This window comes from Xiphophorus couchianus, chromosome 12 (genome assembly GCF_001444195.1).
Source record: "Xiphophorus couchianus chromosome 12, X_couchianus-1.0, whole genome shotgun sequence".
In the NCBI taxonomy this organism is placed as follows: Eukaryota; Metazoa; Chordata; class Actinopteri; order Cyprinodontiformes; family Poeciliidae; genus Xiphophorus; species Xiphophorus couchianus.
In genome coordinates this window covers 18,019,429-18,038,553 of record NC_040239.1, presented here as the reverse complement: position 1 = coordinate 18,038,553, position 19,125 = coordinate 18,019,429, and the positions used below count along the sequence as shown (strand labels likewise).

Here is a 19,125-nt window from a genome sequence, read left to right as displayed (position 1 = left end):
GTAACAAATGGCGATTCAAGATATCCGATCCCAAAGTATAAGCTTCATTTCTGAACATTTAGCCATTTTAACAATTGAGTATCTCCACTTCAGGGTTTCATTTGGTCTGGTCAATTTTGAAAAGAACTAAAATAAAGTCTCTGAATTAGGATCTTAATTTGTTTTGCCCTTTTATGTAAAGTTTCAATGGTTTAATTCAACTGTAACCAAACTTCATTGTACTTCAAATTTATTTTAGAGGCAATAAATTGAGTGATTTATTGCCTCTAAAAGGCTACTGTAGGTGTCAAAGGTATGATGTGAAAGACCTTGGGAACATTTTTTAAAAACCTTTTTCAGAAAAGAAGTTTAGGGTTTTTACCCTTCTTGAATTTATTGATTCAGTTTCAGTTTACAACGTAATCCCAATTAAGTTTTTGATTAAGACTGCATTCTTTTGCTATTTTAATCATAATAGGTGTTAAAGCCTTTGTATTTTATTTCTTTCAGAAAAATGTGGTAAAACAGCAGCACTGTTATTGAGTTAGTGGCTATATTAACTATTTTAGAACTTATAAATAGTTTAAATTTACCAATTTTCAAAATGCAAATGAAACCTAGTATTTTTATTTATGAAGAGAAGAGAGAGGCCACTAAGTCTCTGTGTTAATCCAGCTGTTCCTGGTGAATTATATCTGTTTTTCCAGATGAAGAGAGAAAAAAAATCTCAACAAAAATGTTTCCAATTTTTTTTAGATATTTGGAAAAGAAGAGCTTTGGATACAGAACGTGATGCTGAAAAGAAACCAGAGCAACTGAAGCTTCTTCTTTTGTCAACTCTGAGATGATTTCTACGCCTAAAGAAGAAAGGAGCGTTCCATTCCTTTATGGTTGACTTCACGAAGACGGTTTACAGGGAGTTTTGGGGAAAGCTACAGAAACAAAAGAAGTAATCCTCAGGAGTTTACTGCTTTGAATCGGTAGTGGCGCCTTTTTTCATTTTTTTTTTTTCACATCCCAGGTGTTTCTGACTGTGGCAGTTGAAACGAGAGCCTGTTTGTGAGGCCAAGTCTGATGGTATCTGATCAAAACATAACCTCACACAGGTGGATTAATGCCTGCATTTTTTTGTGTACTTTTCAAAATGTGTTGAGCTCCTGAGTCTAGTTTTAATAAGTCACAAGATATGAAAAGAACATGTTAAAAATTAACGAATAGAAATGAATGGAATTTCTGTTTAACTTTCAGATGGTTTAATTACAAAAGATTCAATGTATTTTTATATTTGGGAAAAATTACACCAGGAAACATATGTCTGAAATGTTTGGTGTACTCTTGTGTTTGTGCATTTTTCCAAAAGCATGATTAAGTTTTAAGCTATTGTAGCACTGGCTATATGTTTACAGTGTAGAGATCTTAGACTCTTAAGATCCCACTCAAGAAAATCACTTTGGACTTAGTCTAGTATGTGTTTCTTTGTTATTGTTTTTACGTTTTGTATAATTCTGTTTTATTCAATATCTTGCAGTTTAATGAGCAGTGATTTAATGTTTAAAATGTGTTTTAGATCATTACCCTTCCAGCACTGCAGAAGAAACTGGCCATTAAATCTAAATCTGTCACATTTACCTCATGGACTGCAGAGGTTTTGTTTATTATGACATTAACAACCAGCTCAGCAGCCTTATGCTACTGATTATATAGTTCAAATTTATAAATATTAAACAATGCATGACTGTTTTGACTTTATCATATTTAAATAAAAGACCAGCACACACATTGTTTCTTCCTTTCTTTTAGTTTTTTGAGCGCTCTTAGTAACACACTGACGTAGCAAGGGAGTACCACTAGGTGGCAGCACAATCACATCTGACATTTTATTTAAATAATTATCCAACATCAAGAATATGGAGCTTAACATCCTCTACAGGACACTACGTTCATAAATAAGTTAAGGAATTTCAACACTGACCAGTCACTCTTCACCAAACCGACACTCACATGAAGAAAGGAGTTCACACAATGGCTAAAACTAAAGCTGATGGATCAAACTGGGAGTAAATATACAGAACGTTACATTTTTGATGGGGCAGAAAATTCTACAAGGCATTGATTCCCACATCACAGTGCTTACACAGACACATTTCATGATCTGAAGATCCTTGAAATACCTCCAGTATTTTACTTTTATCCCAATATGAAGCATCTTGCTGCAGGATTAACTGGTTTACAGTACCAAGTTTTAGAAAGGGGGGGTGAAGGTGCTGGTTTGGTGGGGAGTCATGATTCATGTGTACATATAACATGCCATCTGTCTTTGGTAAAAATCAAAACAAAAACGGGTAGCGCAGCGCAATGCAGTCTGTATTTTCCTGTGACATATGTCTGTCTCTGGTACATGATAGGGCCTTTACTGGAACTTTTAATAATATTACTGGTTCCTTTCCAGGAATCTACCAAGTACCTCAAGAATCACAGAGCTTGCTCTCTGAAACTTACTCTGGATGTTATTTGGAGAATACCAAGAAGTCTCCTCATAATATAGCTAAGTTGTGAAAGTAAGTTTCAGAAATAAACTTGCAAATTCTTGGAAAGTAATCAGTAGGTTTCAAGAATATTGCAGGAAAGTATCAGGTAAATCCTTGGAATCCTACAGGAAAGTTGAAAGTAGGTGCCTAATAAGTTCCAGAAAGTACACTTTGAGTTCGAGCTTGGAAAGTTTTGGGGAAAGTGCTTGGCAAGTTCCAAGAAAGTTCTGAAAGGTAAGTTCTTACTTACAGGAAAGTACAAGCTGTTTTATGTAGTGTGATTAAACAAAACACTAAAATCATTACATGTTGGCAAAGAGGCTGAAACAACTCTAATGTGAGTCACATAAAATAAAGCAAACATTCATCAGCTGTTAAAAAACATCCAAAACTCCTGCAAACACACACACACACACACACACAGCTGGGATCAAATAACAAACAAGTAGTACTGATGGTGTTTGCTGCAACAACAGACCTAATACATTCAACAGAAAAGCTCACATTAAATGACTTTAGATGAGATGCTGACTGACCCAGATCAGCTGCTGGAAGAATGGTTCATTTTAGCATCAATGGCAGCTCTTTGAATTCAATTCATTCTGAGAGGAGCCAAAAAAAAAAATCAAACAAAAAAAAAGGAACAACCAATACTTGAATAGTTATTGGTTTTCAGTGAAAAAGAAAACAAACACTGACTGGCATTGTGTAAAAAATGTTAAAATAAAGTGCTTTTGTTAAAAACAAACCTCCTCTGACTGAGGTATTTTAAAAAAAGTCACATAAAATTACATAAACAAAACAATCTATACACGATCACACTGTGCACTTAAGGAAGAAAAATTAGCTATTTACAGATGATTCACCCACACGGAAACATTTTTCTCATTGTCAGTTGCATTCGATGATTCGGACTCTGCCAGGTGAAATGCAGGTAGTACTGCCAGGCTTCCCCGTGCTGCTTTTTTCTGCGTCAGTGCTCAGTATCAGTGCTCAGCTAACCAAATCCTCTCTAAGCTCCTTTTGTAGTGCACATACTCGGGCCTACATGCATTCAGGCTCGCAGGGACTGCCATTCTCACATGAATACAACGCTCAGAGCACACAGCAGGAGCAGAGCGAGCTTTTTGATAAGCTGAGAGTCTGAGTGGAAGTAAGAAGCTGCAGAGCCGCGGGGGTATATCCTCCATCTGTCCCGGTGTGGATGAAGGCTCTCCATGTCCTTCTGGGCGCTGTGTGCAGCTAATGTGAAGTTAGCATCTCCAGTAGTCAGGAGATCAAACACACAAGAGTGGAAGTAGATGTCCAGGACTTCCAGCTGCTCGCTGCAGCGCTCCTTTGCCCCGTCCATGGCAAAAACATGTGTGGCACCATGGGGGTATGCTTGCGTCTGTGAGGCGTAGCTGGGCCGGTGCAGCTGCTGTTGCTGCAGGCCGAGTGCAGGTGGAGAAAGCGGCAAAGGGAGGTGTCCTGCCTGGTCGATGCGCTCGCTGCTGGGGCAGCCGTTCAGGCAGAGCTGCAGGTCCTGGGTGTCATCATAGGCCTGAGCCAGCTCCTCTGGGATCCGCACGGCCAATGTCAGGTAGCGCCCCAGCTGGCGAATGATTACAGTCACACCAATGTAGCCAGCATGCAGCTCTACGTGGCGCCCAGGGCTGCGTTCAGAGATCCACAGAGCCCGGACCTTCCCGGCCACACCGTCAGCCCCGAAGGAGGTGTGGATGGGGTCTCCGCTGCTCACCGTTCCGTCATCAAAGGCAGCAGGGAGGCTGTCTGTGACGGCTTGGTAGACCCTCTGGTCTGTGCAGCCCTCATAAGGCTTGAAGATGATGGTGATCTACAGTGAGAAACAGGAGGGAAATAGTTTGCACTGTCAAGATTCAGAATCAGAGTGATAAATTCAAGAAGGAGTCATTCCTGTCAAATTATTCTATGATGTGACTAGTAACTGATCTGAGTTCTCTGGTATGGCCACCTGCTCTGCAACAGCAGTGGTTGGGAGCAGGTAGGCAATATGGACTTAGAATATTATCATGATATTTTGTGGTACTATTCTGATAGTGATAAAGATTTAAAAAAATATTATTTACTTATTACGGTACTTATAACTGTATGGCTGTGACTGCATGGCACGGCATTAATAGCAGCACAAATACTGATGTTGTTTTTGAAAAATATTCGCATTTGAAATAGGCTTCCCCAGGACGCCACTTGCTGTAAAAAGTATAATTTATATCAGTGAACTCTACACAGAAACTGCATTTATCCATAATGTTGAACATATTGATACTCTCATGGAACTAATAGTGGAGGAAATAGCAAAAATAACATTTCCAATCATACTCTCAGTTCTTCATTTATTCTGTTTACCATCCTTATTTGAAATTTATCATGCCAACAATAAACCTTAATTCTTATAATGATTAAAAAAAAATCACAATCAATGATAAATGATAAACGATGCGATACAATACAAGACAATGCGCTACAATATGCTACAATATGCTACAATATGCTACGACACAATACAATAAATGCCACCCAGAGGTCTTTTCAACTGTTTCCGTTTTTGGACACGTTTTTTGGTTCTTTTTCACCAACCAAGTTAATTGAATAAAACAGGTGCAGCGTATTGTACCAGCTTTACTGATTTTCTGTAACTTACTGAAAGGCTTCAACTAGAAAATGTGCCCGTTTGCCAAAAGTACATAATATCAATCAGCAGTAGATTGTTTAGAGTTTGGTTTGATCTGTGGTCATAATCTGTCAAAAATGAATAGGATTAGAGAGTGTTGAGACTGAGCATTGTAGTCACAATTTAACTCTGTAATTCCTGAAATTATGTAACTAAAATAAAAAATTAGCAGGGGTTTACAGACACAAAATGGAACTATAAAGCAGTAAGATAGCAGAGCATACGTACAAAATGGTCAAAGGTCAAATTGACCCTGAGCTCGTCCAGCTTGGCAGTGATTGGCATCAAGCAAAAGAAAAGATTTAAATTTCCTGTTTAATATAAACATGAATCAGGTCAAATTTGTGGGCGTAGTTACTGTCAAGGATTTATTTTGTGCATATTTGCTAACTCTTTCTTTAATTTTTTTTTGTCTGTGTCTGTTGTTTATTAGTTTTTTCCAGAATAAAATTAGTTTAAAATATTTTTGAACTAATCAAATCAAAACCTAAAAAAATTCTAAATATTGGGTTCGATTTGGCATTGATCACTCAAATGAGGAAAAACGAATCCATAGACAGTGAGCCACAATCATCTCACAATATTTCAGGAACGACTTGATGACTTTCTAACAAGTTGTAATTTGACACAGCTATAAAAACATGCTGACACATGAACATGCACGCACACACACGTGCGCACACACACGCTCCAGGGGTGTGCAGACACAGCGGTGGATACAGGGTGTGGTGTGTGAGCATTACGGTTAGCTCCAGCATCATAGTTCCGGTGAATGGCTGCTTTGTTCACATGACAGCCGTGAGGAATGAGGCCTGGCAGCCCATTAAGCCTGGAGGGCTGTTAATGTGGGTGTATATGAAAATGTGTGTTTGTGTGTGTGTTCGAGTCTAATAGTCATGACTAATAACTCACCCCACCTCTGACACAAGGTCAAACCTTTAGCTGCGAAGTGTAAAAAACCTGCTTTTTGCTCTCTCTGCATGCGCGAGTGTATGCACACACACCGAATAAGTGTGTGTGCATGTGCTTTAATAATTAAAGCTATCCACTAAGCTAGAGAGGGCAAATCATCAGGGGAAACATCAACATTGCTTCTTTAACACCACAAAGATCACCTTGTGCAGCTCGTCCTCCGTGCAGTGCTGTGCACAGATGTGTGTATGTAAATCTTTGCTGTTGCACAGGGACCTTTTAACACACACAGAGCTGTAAGCTGACTGCAAGGAGTGCTACTTATGAACTTATAGAGCCCATATTTCCTTACATAGACACACAAATGCTTCCAAATGTGCTTGTAAGTAAACAGTGGCTCCTTTCACGCATCTCATTCCGCCAAATTAGCGGTCAGGCTATATGTAGCCGTTAACCAAGTTAGGTTTGCTGCACTGCTGCAGTCACAAGAGGCGGTCACAAGATCGAGGACGCTTGCTTTGCACCTGTGTGCCTGTGGAAGCCAGAGACACACAAAGGGAGTCTGGAAGAGAGCTAACTAGAGCAAGGGTGTTTTCTGGTTTCCCACTGATAAGATTTCTTATTGTGTGGCAAAGAAACCTGACAAATAAAAACAAACACACAGTAAAAAACTATGTCTGCCTCACTTTCTTAGTATTTTTTCTCTAAATACCAGGATATTACAGATGTGTAGAGTTGGGTTTGAGCTGGAAATAAAAAATCCAATCTTTTTCTAATGGACTGTATTATGTACTTAACACTCTTCAGTGTTGGCACTGCTACTGAGGAGAGAACATTCAAATGTACCTATTTTACCTGAGACAAAGCACAAAGTTGTAAGATGCTAATTTAAAGGAAGTTGAAACTCATTTAGTTTGCTAGAGAGCCAAAGAGCGAACAAGAATATCAGTAGATTGTGTTATGAAAAAGTTGCTCTGTTTATCTTTTTTATTATTATTATTTCAACATCTGTCTGTTTATATAACACTTGGAAATGTTGGAACCCTTCTTGGAGTCTCAGCTAATGTCGCAGTGCTAGCAGAAGATGCTAAACACAGTTTAAAATACTAACCCTGTAATCACTTTGTCTTTGTCATCAAATATTTCTTAGCACTCTTTTACAAAACTGTTCTCTCCGACAAACAGTGTGACACTGTGTCTGCTCCTGATATAAATAATTAATGCTAATAACAGGAAGGCTGGAACAAAAATTTGCTGGAGAAATCAGAACTATCTAAAATTTAATGGTCAAAGGAACAAAAAAATCTGAAGAAAAACACACAAGATAGTCGTATTTTCAAAGTTTCTCACCTTGTTGGTTGCAGTTGCACTGGAACCAGGAACCACAGGAACATTAGTGACCTGCACCGACAGATAGTCATTATCAATAAGAGGCCACGCACCCTCCACCTTACAGGTCTGGAAGCTGTCCTTAAATGTTCTCAGATGCGGGTCTCCAAACAGCCCACAGAACAAGTACCCGGGCCGAGAGCGGCTGTGACCATGGCCGTGAGAGTGGGAGTGGGAGTGGGAGTGTGTGTGGGTGTGCTGGGTGCGGCTGTGATAGTTGCAGGGCTCAAGGGGGATCTCGGGGTGCGCTGAGGGAGTTGGACCATCTCTGGAGCAGCTCCTCTGACTCATGAGGTCTGAGATGCCCAGGAGGGCTGAGTGGAAAACCAGGTTTCCCCGGCAGGCCTTGGCTGTCCTCTGGGTGCAGGCTGAGTACGCGCGCAGGGCCTTGCAGAACTCGGTGTCAAAGCCATCCACAGCGGGCGTCAGGTGGGAGGTCAAGGACACAAAGTCAGTGGTGCACTTCTGGATCCGACACTGGGGGGTAGCCACTTGACACTGACCTGAACGGGACAAACAAAGAGAGTCAGAGGTACCCTTTAAAAGACAAAATGAATATGTATGCATTAGCGAGCCAACCATAAATGTCTGATCACTTAGATCTAAACCTGATCTTTTATGAAGGTTGGTGTGAGTCTTTGATCTTAGACTCGCAAAGCTCTACGGTGTTACAGTCCAACCCAATAAAAGAAGAAAAAGAACCAGCAGCCAATTAAAAGTCTTGATCAATCAGTACTGCCGCTTTGTGAGTGCAATAAACCTAAAGTGTAATAAACCAAAGAGCGCCCAGACAGGAACGATGAAGCAACTTCATTCCAGTAGTGAGATAATACTGCATGGAGAGCCAAGAAGAGTTTAAAACAGTTTTACAGAGAGATGGAGAAGGAAAGAGCTGGTAAGCTGCATGTACAAAGATTTGAAAAAAATTTCCTAACCCCAGAACTTTTTCACATTTTGTCACATTAACCATAAATTATAATGTAAATATGATAGAATAACAAAAAGAAGTGTTTACTTTTGAGTGGGGAAAAGAAAGAAACATGATTTCTGTAAACTATTTACAAATAAAAATCGAACAGGATACCATCCAGCTAAGAAACCCATGGTAACTCTGGAAGGGCTGCAGAGATCTACAGCTCAGGTGGGAACAACTATTAGTTATGAACTTCATAAATAGAGCCATAGGTAGGAGTTTCCATCCATCCATCTTCTTCCGCTTATCCGAGGTCGGGTCGCGGGGGTAGCAGCTTCAGAAGGGAGGCCCAGACTTCCCTCTCCCCAGCCACTTCTTCCAGCTCCTCCGGGGGAATCCCGAGGCGTTCCCAGGCCAGCCGAGAGACATAGTCCCTCCAGCGTGTCCTGGGTCTTCCCCGGGGCCTCCTCCCGGTGGGACGTGCCCGGAACACCTCACCAGGGAGGCGTCCAGGAGGCATCCTGACCAGATGCCCAAGCCACCTCAACTGGCTCCTCTCGATGTGAAGGAGCAGCGGCTCTACTCTGAGTCCCTCCCGGATGACTGAGCTTCTCACCCTATCTCTAAGGGAGAGCGCAGCCACCCTACGGAGAAAACCCATTTCGGCCGCTTGTATCCGCGATCTTGTTCTTTCGGTCATGACCCAAAGCTCATGACCATAGATGAGGGTGGGAACGTAGATCGACCGGTAAATCGAGAGCTTCGCTTTTTGGCTCAGCTCTCTCTTCACCACGACGGACCGGTACAGCGCCCGCTTGACAGCAGACGCTGCGCCAATCCGCCTGTCGATCTCCCGCTCCCTTCTTCCCCCATTCGTGAACAAGATCCCGAGATACTTAAACTCCTCCACTTGGGGCAGGACACCCCCCCTGACCCGGAGAAGGCACTCTACCCTTTTCCGGCTCAAGACCATGGCCTCGGATTTGGAGGCACTGATCCCCATCCCGGCCGCTTCACACTCGGCTGCGAACCGATCCAGCGAGAGCTGCAGATCACGATCTGATGAAGCCAAAAGGACCACATCGTCTGCGAAAAGCAGAGATGAGATCCTGAGGCCACCAAATCGGATCCCCTCAACACCTTGGCTGCGCCTAGAAATTCTGTCCATGAAAGTGATGAACAGAATCGGTGACAAAGGGCAGCCCTGGCGGAGTCCAACTCTCACCGGAAACGAGCCCGACTTACTGCCGGCAATGCGGACCAGACTCTGACACCGGTCATACAGGGACCTGACAGCCCATATCAAAGGGCCCGGTACCCCATACTCCCGGAGAACCCCCCACAGGGCTCCCCGAGGGACACGGTCGAACGCCTTCTCCAAGTCCACAAAACACATGTAGACTGGTTGGGCGAACTCCCATGCACCCTCCAGGACCCTGCTGAGGGTGTAGAGCTGGTCCAGTGTTCCACGACCAGGACGAAAACCACACTGCTCTTCCTGAAGTAGGAGTTTGAAAGACGTTAAAAGAAAGCAATAAAAAGCCAGTTTTGAACTTTGCGCTAGGCTAAAGGAGAACACACAACAAATGTGCTATTATCAGAGGAGACAGAGATGTAGTTTATTGACCTCGGGTCCAACACTGAACATCACCTTGAACTCATCATCGCCATCTTGAAACATGGAGCAGGGAGGATTATGCTGTCGGGAGACAATCAGCAAGTTGATAGAAACTTGAACTAACTAATCTGGGAAGCATATCATCGAGTTCACCTTACACTGGCACTAAACATACAGGGTTAGGATGGCATAATCAAAGCCTACACCTAAGTCTAATTTAGACTACTTCAGAAAACTTGATATTATTCAAGCATTGGGGGTAGTTATCCTTCCATGTCTTCATCTAGAAACTTGAAAAGAATTTATTTGAGCCCAAATGTCAGTTAGTCATGTTTTTGGACAATTTTTCAACAGAAATCTGAAAAATATGGTCCATTTTTTACGTGTGCAGATACACCATATATGTTTAATAGTTGTGTCATTTTCCTTCTACTTTACAATTAGGTGCTAATCTGTGCTGGCCAGCCACATAAATATTCCAATAAAACACTCAAGATTGCGGCCATAACGTGACAAACTGAGAAAAAGTTCATGGGGAATGAATGCCATGTATTGTCATGATTTATGGAAACTACGATAAGTTGTGTGTTTGTAACCCTCACTTTAAAAAGAATAAACACATGATCAAAAATTCACCATCACACCATCGGGAACTGATTTCTTGGTCTGAAATTGTCCATGATTTTATATCTGTTTCCACATTTCCAAGTGGAACGGGGGTCAAAACAGCCTTTTGTATCACTGATCATCAGATGTACAGGGAGAGTTAGAGCCAGAGAGAGATTAGAGACCAGACCTAATGCATCAGTCACGGCGTACTCCTATTAGATTAGCCCGGAGAGAAAGAGAGGGAGAGGGAGGCGAGAGAGGGGGCCGGCTGCACACAAACACAAGCAGTGATCAGAAAAAAAATGGTGGTATGACTCTGATATCTGAGCAAAGGAAGAAAAAACAGGCAAAAATAGGCACCCTCCATCAGTTTCACACAGAGATTATTCCTAATAAGTAGCAAAGTCCACAATCTCCACAGATTGTGGACGTGTGAAGCACTTGTGTCCCACCATGTGAGGGCAGTGCTGCTCCGAGTTTAAGCAATTTAAAAATCAGGGTACAGATGCAAAGCCCCCACTCACAGCAGGCTTCAGAATCTCTCCCCTGCCTGTTAAATACTGACACCAACCCTGAGATATGCCCGCACGTACACGCACAGGCTGCGCAGGCTGCACAGACCGTCTGAGCACTGAGGCTGCATTGTGTCTGTCCAAACGCCTGCCTTCTTTCTCCTCCTATCAGACCTGCAGCACCCGAACGCTGCTGCAAGGGCTCTAAGGGGACGGAGTTCAGTCTCATTCAGATGGTTTAAGGTTTGGAAGCTATGATAAATAAAAGCTAAAGGGGTTTTTTTCTTGCAAAGAAGACTGTTCTGCAGCTCAAACTTCTGCCTTTAGACATCTTTTGTGTAGCTTTTAGACCTGAAAACGGCCCTTTAGTAAAAACAACGGCATTTAAAGTCAGGTCTGGTAAGCCTGACTGATCAACTCCAAACACTTTTCCACTATAAATCTTAATAAAAGACACTTCCCACTTTACTCTGGAACCATAATTTTACCTTATTATATTTGATCAAATATAAATATGAATATAAACGGAAGGGAAAATCATCTTTTATTGTTTATTCAATTAACTCAATTGACTGAAGCCTCTCAAGAAAAGTTTGCACCAGTTCCAAATGAGTCACTGAAGCGCCGTCGTTGGATTCTGGGTTTCCATAAGGAGATTTTCATGTGATAATTAAATATGTTCCGACTATCTACGGTTACTTATTAAAGAGAATTATCTTATCTTTGTTCTCGGGGGATTCTCGTAATCTTATTAGGTATTCATAGCTGTTCTTTCAAAAGAAAAGCCAATCTATGCATATAAATAAGGAACTTAGGCTAAAGCCAGTAAAGGTGGTGAATACTGAAAAGAAATGTTATTAAGAGGAGAATAAAGAAACCTCTATGTAAGGATCTCATATGTTCAGAGGCTTGTTTGTGTTATCCCCCTGCAACACAGTTTCTAACAAAGGCACAATAGGAGTCAGAACCTTCTGCAGAATGATACCTATATTTCTATTATTTTCAATTTTCTTCTTTACTTCTTCTATTATTGCACTTGGCCCGGCCTCAGGTTACCAGATCCCTGCATCCCGGCAGCTTCTCCACCATCAGACAGAGGTCAGGAGACCCAGACTTAAATTTATTTATCTGTTCTTTGTCTCTTAACCTTTTCTGAGCTGCAGAGATGAGATAAAAAACTGATCTACTGGGATTTTCTCTCGGCCGAAGGAACAGCTTGTGAAGTGCTTATTGATCACCTTGTTGTGAGCGCTCTCTCACGTTCTTTACCAGCACGCACTCACCTAAACCCCGCCAACAAAAGCTCCTACTAATCCAGACGTTCATTGCTTTCCTGTGCAAACACTCGTACAGCTGTCAGCCGATGACATATGTCTCAACAAAAATAACACAAACAAAACATTATTCACACCTTTTAGCAAATAAACCGCTCTGTTTGTCTCACTAAACCAAATAATACACATTCTTTCCCGGTGAGGCATGTGTGGCAGGAGGTGCCGAGAGGGTTTTCAAGCAAGCTGGGCTCTGTGTGCTCCACAGGGCTGAGTGTGTGTGCAGAAAGAGAGTGGGGGATTGTCCCGCTGCCGAGCAGTGTTAAACTACATGCAGGAGGTGTGATTGGCCAAAAAATAGCCAAAACAATCTCTGCAGACACACAGAAAGACATTAAAATGCTGGGCGAAAAGCTAGATTGTGGTGAACATTTGATTCTCAGCTCAAACATGTGCAAGTTAAACACTTTCCACAATAAAAGATTAACTTTAAATATAATAATGGTAAACTAAATGAATCTTTGATTACTTTTAATGCTTTCTTCTCCAATCTAGATGATCCAGTTAGAATTAAATACCACTTTGTTGTGTTTTTTGCTTTATGTCCAGCAACACTACAGTCTGAGTGTTAACTTGGATTTCAATACATCTGTTATGTATGGGCAGCAGTAGAGGTAGCAGCCCTGTTTCCCCCTTCTCTTCCCCTCCTCCATGAGCCATTAAGGGGCAGACAGGAGAATGACGGCCCAGGAGAGAGGAGGAGAAACTCGATCCGGGCTCAGACTGCTGCACTGCCGCTTTGGAGAGAGCCTTTGTCAGGCAGTAGTACTGCTGGGCCCCGACGCAAAACGCTTGCAAACGCTTAATAACTCATAAATTATCGGAAGTCTTCATAAAGCGCGGACTGAAATGAAGTGCTATAATGTAAAGTTGCCTAAAAATACAGTGAAGTGCGCAAGTAAAGTGTAAATTGACAGATTCGGCGCGGGTTTGACCTAAAGATTTGAGAGGGTTAGTTACCTATGTGAGCACCGCAGCAGAGACCGATGATCAGCAGCAGCAGCGGCCGGAAGCGGCGCACCGCAGACGGGGACGCGAGGCGCTCAGCCCCGCGGTAACAGCATCCGGCTCTCCCCATCCCCGTCCATGCAGGGCCAGGAGGGGAGAGTGGACAGAGTCCCAGGGAGCGGGGACGGGTGGTGTCCAGGCCTCTTCACCTCCTCTTCTGTCTCTTCTTCCTCACTCTTTTCTCCGTCTTCTCCTTCTCGGGTGCGTAGGGGCATTAAAGCACAGCTGCTCCGCGGAATGCAGGGCGGAGGAGGAGGGAAAGGAAGAGAAGGCTGAAGGAGAAAAAAAGAAAACAAAGTGCGAAGTCACTTTCCTCCGACGACACTTGTACTTTTCTCCCAGCTTCCACGTGTTTTAGGAGCGCTCGCTGGCTCGGCGGTGCGACTTTTTCTTTGATTATGATCGCTCTCCCCTCCTCTCCGACACCCAACAATCACATCTCTCCCTCCCCTCATCAAACAGGGATTTCTCCTCCACTCTCTCCACTCCACTCCCCTTTCACTTTCTCCTCCTTCTCTTCTTCCTCCTCGCCCCCCTCCCCCTCTGGCTCTCCAACAAATCAATACAGAATCAACCAAACCCTGCTGGCGGAAAACCCGCCTACCCTGAGACAAGAGGAGACAACTTTAGCAGAGAAGACTCACAGTATTAACAGTGACAATCGATGATTTCAGTATTACAATAATTTTGGAATATCATTGAACAGTTAATTTCTTCAACTGGAATATTGAAACTCAGTGGTACCCAGTGATTTATTTCAGGACTATTTCTGTTAATATTCTTATAACAGAACAAGACTTTTAATACAGAATATGTCAACCTACTGCAAAATGTATCTTTTGTACAATATCTGCGCTGCTCCTCTTCTTCTCCATATTCCCTCTGTGGTTTATAGGTCAGGTGAGTTTGTTGGCTCACCTGGACATTAAAGCAGGTAGTTTTGGCAAAGAGAGCAGGTGCCAAGTTCTACTGGAAAATAAAAACAGCATCTTCAAAAGTCTCTCATAATAGTTTGAAGTAGCTTGGCCTCATTTCTCATAACATAACTGACCAAGTTTGTTTCTAAACACCTTTTTTGCTTTGCCCTCAGATTTTATCAGGGCTTTGTGACGGCCACTTGTAGAAATAGATTTTGTTTTCTTTAAGCTGCTTTCTATCTTGGTATTATTGTACTCTGTAATGGAGAAATTGTTCATTATGAAGACCTTTTTACCATCTTTAACATCCTGGCTGATGTCTTGACAGATTACTTCAATATTGCAATATAATGTTCTTTACTCCAGGTACACAAGGTTACAATTTTAAAAACTTAAATTATTTCTCAATCTGTATAATAGATGTACAGTGCTTTGGTTCAGCTCTGATGAGTTTAATTTAAAATAATTTATTCCTATTTTAATAATAATCTGCTTTAAGGCTTTGATGCATTTATGGAGTCAAATAAGTTCACCAGTTTGCTTTTAAATCACTAAGAACATATTTTTATACTTTTGTTTGTTGATTAAACCATATTGGAACAAATTGCAGACAAAAAATATGTTCCTCCTCATGATCCACACTATGAGAGAAGTTCTTTGAGACGGGGACACCAAAGAGTCAACATGGCCACCCCTCATAAATCATAAAGTCAAGTCAAAAGGATTGCCAAAGGGCACACAGGCAGTGTAAACACCACTCAGAGATCATTGCAGATACTGAATACATGCAGAAATACCTTTTACCTTACTATTGTTACCTCTAACGAATAAATGAATAACTTCACACTGTGTTTTAGGATGTTATGAAATGTTTTATTTATTTTTTTATTACAGAGGTTTGAAATTGTGCCAAAACTTACCCAACTAACGGATATAAAGTAGGTCAGGCATCAAAGGGAGCCCTGAACTTCTGAAGTCCTAGATAATCTTTTACACACCATATATTGTCCATATCTGTGTTGGTTCTGTGTGTCGTGTGTGTGCGTTCAGGGTTGTTTTCTGCTTTTATCGTCCTGGCTCAACTTGTGTCTTTGCAGTAAATAAAGCCTCTCTGTAGTTGATAGTTTATGAGCGTCTATGTGAGCCAAATCCAACTAGTTTCACTCTGATGTGACTCACAACCAGCATGTTAACTCAAATCACTGCCGGCAAAGGATTTGGTCACTCTTTTTTTTTTTTTTTTCCTGCATGTCAGTAAAAAAAAATAAACACACACACAGAGTGACTTTAAAGCTCATGGAGATTTCACGGTAAGTGTGGCCAGAGGAGATGCTGTGTGCAGCTCAAACAGCCTCTTCTATTAGATTATATTTGCTTCCTGTTTGCAGCAGTACTCTCTGATCTCACCAGCAAACAAGGCTGCATGTGTGTGTCAGTGTGTAAAGAAATGATGCCTATGTTCATGTATACTTTCAAACAAATCTGGAATAATTCAAGGTATGAATGATATTAAATAAAACATATGTCAGGTTATTATTTGTATTATTTTAATTAAATAACTAATAACTATGACATTTTAATGAGAAAATTGGGAAAATTTGTAGAATAAATAAAATGACAAGAGATAGTGTTAAGCAATGTGTTCCTATCCACAAAATAATTTCCATTACACTGTTTACATCCACACTATCATTTATTTTGGTTAATCTAACAACAAACCTTTGGCCTATACCTCAGGGTTGAGGACAAGACCCAGTATTTTGATTGGGAATCAACCATTACTTAAACAAAGTCATCAAGTTAATGTGTCAGTGAGTTTGGAAATTTTAGGCTCTGTATTTCAGACCTAATCTAACTTATTGATCTCTAAAATGTGCGTACTTGTCATTTCCCATTGCAATTTGTTGATAATCATTTTGCCCAAATTAAAAATAAAAAGTCTCCATCTGTGTCAACCACCTGTGCAGGCGGGCCAAATTTGTATCGCTCTTGTTTTTTTTAAAGTGTACTAGAACATAACCAAGAAGATTGTTGTCTTCTTGAGGAGGGTCTGAGTAGCTAAGAGCTGATGTGGCAGACAATGACAATGTCTGAGGAATCTGCCTGGACTTGCTGGTATTGCTAGCAGTAAAATCATTTTGCTCAGACAAAACAGCAGCTTGATATATATTCAGATAAATATTGAAAACTTTCAGCACCGCACCTTCCAATGTATGTCAGACTGGGTGTAATGCTACATTATTTCACTTTTCACATGTGGCAGAGGTCATTACAAGTCTTTCCTTTGTAATCTTTTAAAAGTACTTACCTTCAACCAAGCCCATGGAAATTTTAGATATGATAAAGTATCCATTAGTTTTAGCAACAGCATGTAAAGGCAATAAATGATCTACTTGGGTGTCATATAAAAGAAATGTGTTCATCTTTCCAGCAGAGTAAAAGCAGCCTGAGCTTCCTGGTGGTCCACTCCGACACCCTGCTGAGACACTTAGTGCTGTTTAACTTTAATTTGCCAGCCAGCTGTAAATCCTGGAAACCAAATATTGGGGCCTGCATTAAACAAGCCATGATCCGACAGATTGACATTTTCTCTCTCCATAATGTCAGCAAGCTGAGTAGCTCACTTCCGAACCCCCCCCAACAAAAACAGGTGAACATTTCACACACACACACACACACACACACACACACACACACACACACACACACACACACACACACACACACACACACACACACACACACACACACATTAAACACAAAGGATTTAATTCAATTACATGCATATGTATGGTGCTATTAATCAGCACTAATTTCACATTTGATTCTGATCACACATCTGCTTAAACGGACAGACACCTAGAAAACAAATGATGCCCTGTTCATTAAGATTAATACGATACTCTGTACTAATTTAACTAATCAGTTTTACACAGCTGAGGCAAGGCAGCAGAGGATGCCAACAACAGCCCCCTTCCCTATGCATCACCTCACGTGCTGATTTGCTGCCATCGGACACACAGTCTGTTTCTGAACGTTGGGCTTGTCTTCACCTCCACACCTCTGCCTCCTTCCTCCACCTGTATTCACCCCCTCACTTCACCCCTACTCCAAACAGACTGTCGCTCAACAGTTTGCACAATTCCACAACGCACCTGTGTGTGTGTTGTCTGAGTGTGTGTGGTGGGTGTGCAAATGTTAACAGCTTGAATTGTTGCAAACACATCAAAGGCTGAGTTTGGACAAGGTGGAGTGATTCATTCAGTATTGCATCATTAGTTTGAAAAAAAAAAAGTGGATCGCAAAAGCAGAATTTTCTTGCAAAAGACCATTTGCTAAAAGAAAAAAGTCTATTAACTAAGTTCAGAAAAAATCTAAACAGGAATTTTGAAAGACCTTTAAAATGGAAGATTTAATGAGAAGAGCTTCTCGTGTTTTAAGAGTTTTCCATCAACAACGTCTGAACAATGTGGACAATCAATATTGTCAATATCAATATTGACTCAAGTTTCAATATTTCACATCAATAAGTTGATAAGAAGGAGAGGTTGGTCATCCCCAACCCTTTTGAGAAACTCAGGACCAGCCACTGGAAGAGGCAGGACACATGTTAATAAACTATAATAATAAATTAAATACTAAAACACTTTGCTCTTAGGTCTGCTATTTCACACAACTCCACATATTGTGCTAAGTTGCACAGCCCATCTTTTCATTCTCGTTGTGAGACAACAGAGCACTCAACCACCTGAACAGTAACACGTGTGGTAAAAGTAAAAGGAGGCAGTGCAGGTGTGTGGGGTTAAATTCCTGATGTAAGACGATAATCAAACAGATAACATCAAAGTATCAAAGCCCGCAGTAATGTGAGTGGAAACAACATCCTTTAATAGCCTGTTTGATAGCTATGGCTCTCTAGGACCAAGCTTGTCTTGTGTTTTACCTGAGTGGATCTTATCACGCCATCCTGTGTCCTCAAACATTTACTCCATTGGATTCGCGTCACCCGTGTTCGCGTTCCAGAAAGGGAAAACTAAAAAAATAAAAATGATTAAGGTCTTTAGAGAACTCATATCCGTGTGAGAAACATAGATTATCACAATAATGTTTCTCCGTCACCCTCAAAGACCGTAACAAAACACACACACCACAGTTTACACAGCTTTTTCCCCTTTTATTCGTACATGTTGCATCAGTGTTGCTACTTCAGCTGTATTTTACATTTTTAGGTTTGAAAACAAGGCGTAAATCCCATCTCACTAATGGGGGGGACCATAAACAGGAACATTTCTGAAGACCAATTTGGGGGGGGTCAGCAAGGTTACAGTGAAATGTAACGTAAAATTTAAAAACTTTTTAAACCACATTTAAGCTGCAGGACCAAAACTGATTAGCTAGTAATGCACATCAAATGTGTTTTTCTAAGTAAGCAACCTGTTGAGAAGTAAAACTAAAATTCAAATGTTGCTTAGATATGAGTTTTGTTCAGTCTGACTGATCTAATCTCTGCTACACGTTTACAAAAAATGTAACGTTCTAAATAAAAAAGCTTTATTGAGAAACTACTCTTAATAAAATTCCTCATAAACATTGATTTATTGTAATTCCTCTCAATACAAGTTATGGGGTGTTTAAATTATAACTTAAGTTGCTTTATTTTTAAGCTTTTTTTTTGTTTTACCATGTCCTGGATGACTGAGAAACAGCAGGTAGA

General features: G+C 41.2%; 1 protein-coding gene across 1 annotated transcript; it reads right to left on the bottom strand.

Annotated features, from left to right (window-relative positions):
• Positions 1–1,758: 1,758 nt before the first annotated feature.
• Positions 1,759–13,975, bottom strand: rgmb (repulsive guidance molecule BMP co-receptor b). Its single transcript, XM_028033433.1, has 3 exons — positions 13,447–13,975; positions 7,465–8,006; positions 1,759–4,344 (listed from the first exon to the last, which is right to left on the bottom strand). The coding sequence occupies exons 1-3, from the start codon at positions 13,562–13,564 to the stop codon at positions 3,586–3,588; spliced, it is 1,419 nt and encodes a 472-aa protein (XP_027889234.1). The 5' UTR covers positions 13,565–13,975; the 3' UTR covers positions 1,759–3,585.
• Between the last annotated feature and the right edge of the window lie 5,150 nt (positions 13,976–19,125).

Coding starts and splice junctions, on each gene's coding strand:
- rgmb (XM_028033433.1), bottom strand. CDS start 13,564: ATGGGGAGAGCCGGATGCTGTTACCGCGGGGCTGAGCGCCTCGCGTCC. Junction 8,007..13,446: donor CTGCTGCGGTGCTCACATAG/GTAACTAACCCT, acceptor TGTCCCGTTCAG/GTCAGTGTCAAGTGGCTACC. Junction 4,345..7,464: donor GTGCAACTGCAACCAACAAG/GTGAGAAACTTT, acceptor TTCTCACTGTAG/ATCACCATCATCTTCAAGCC.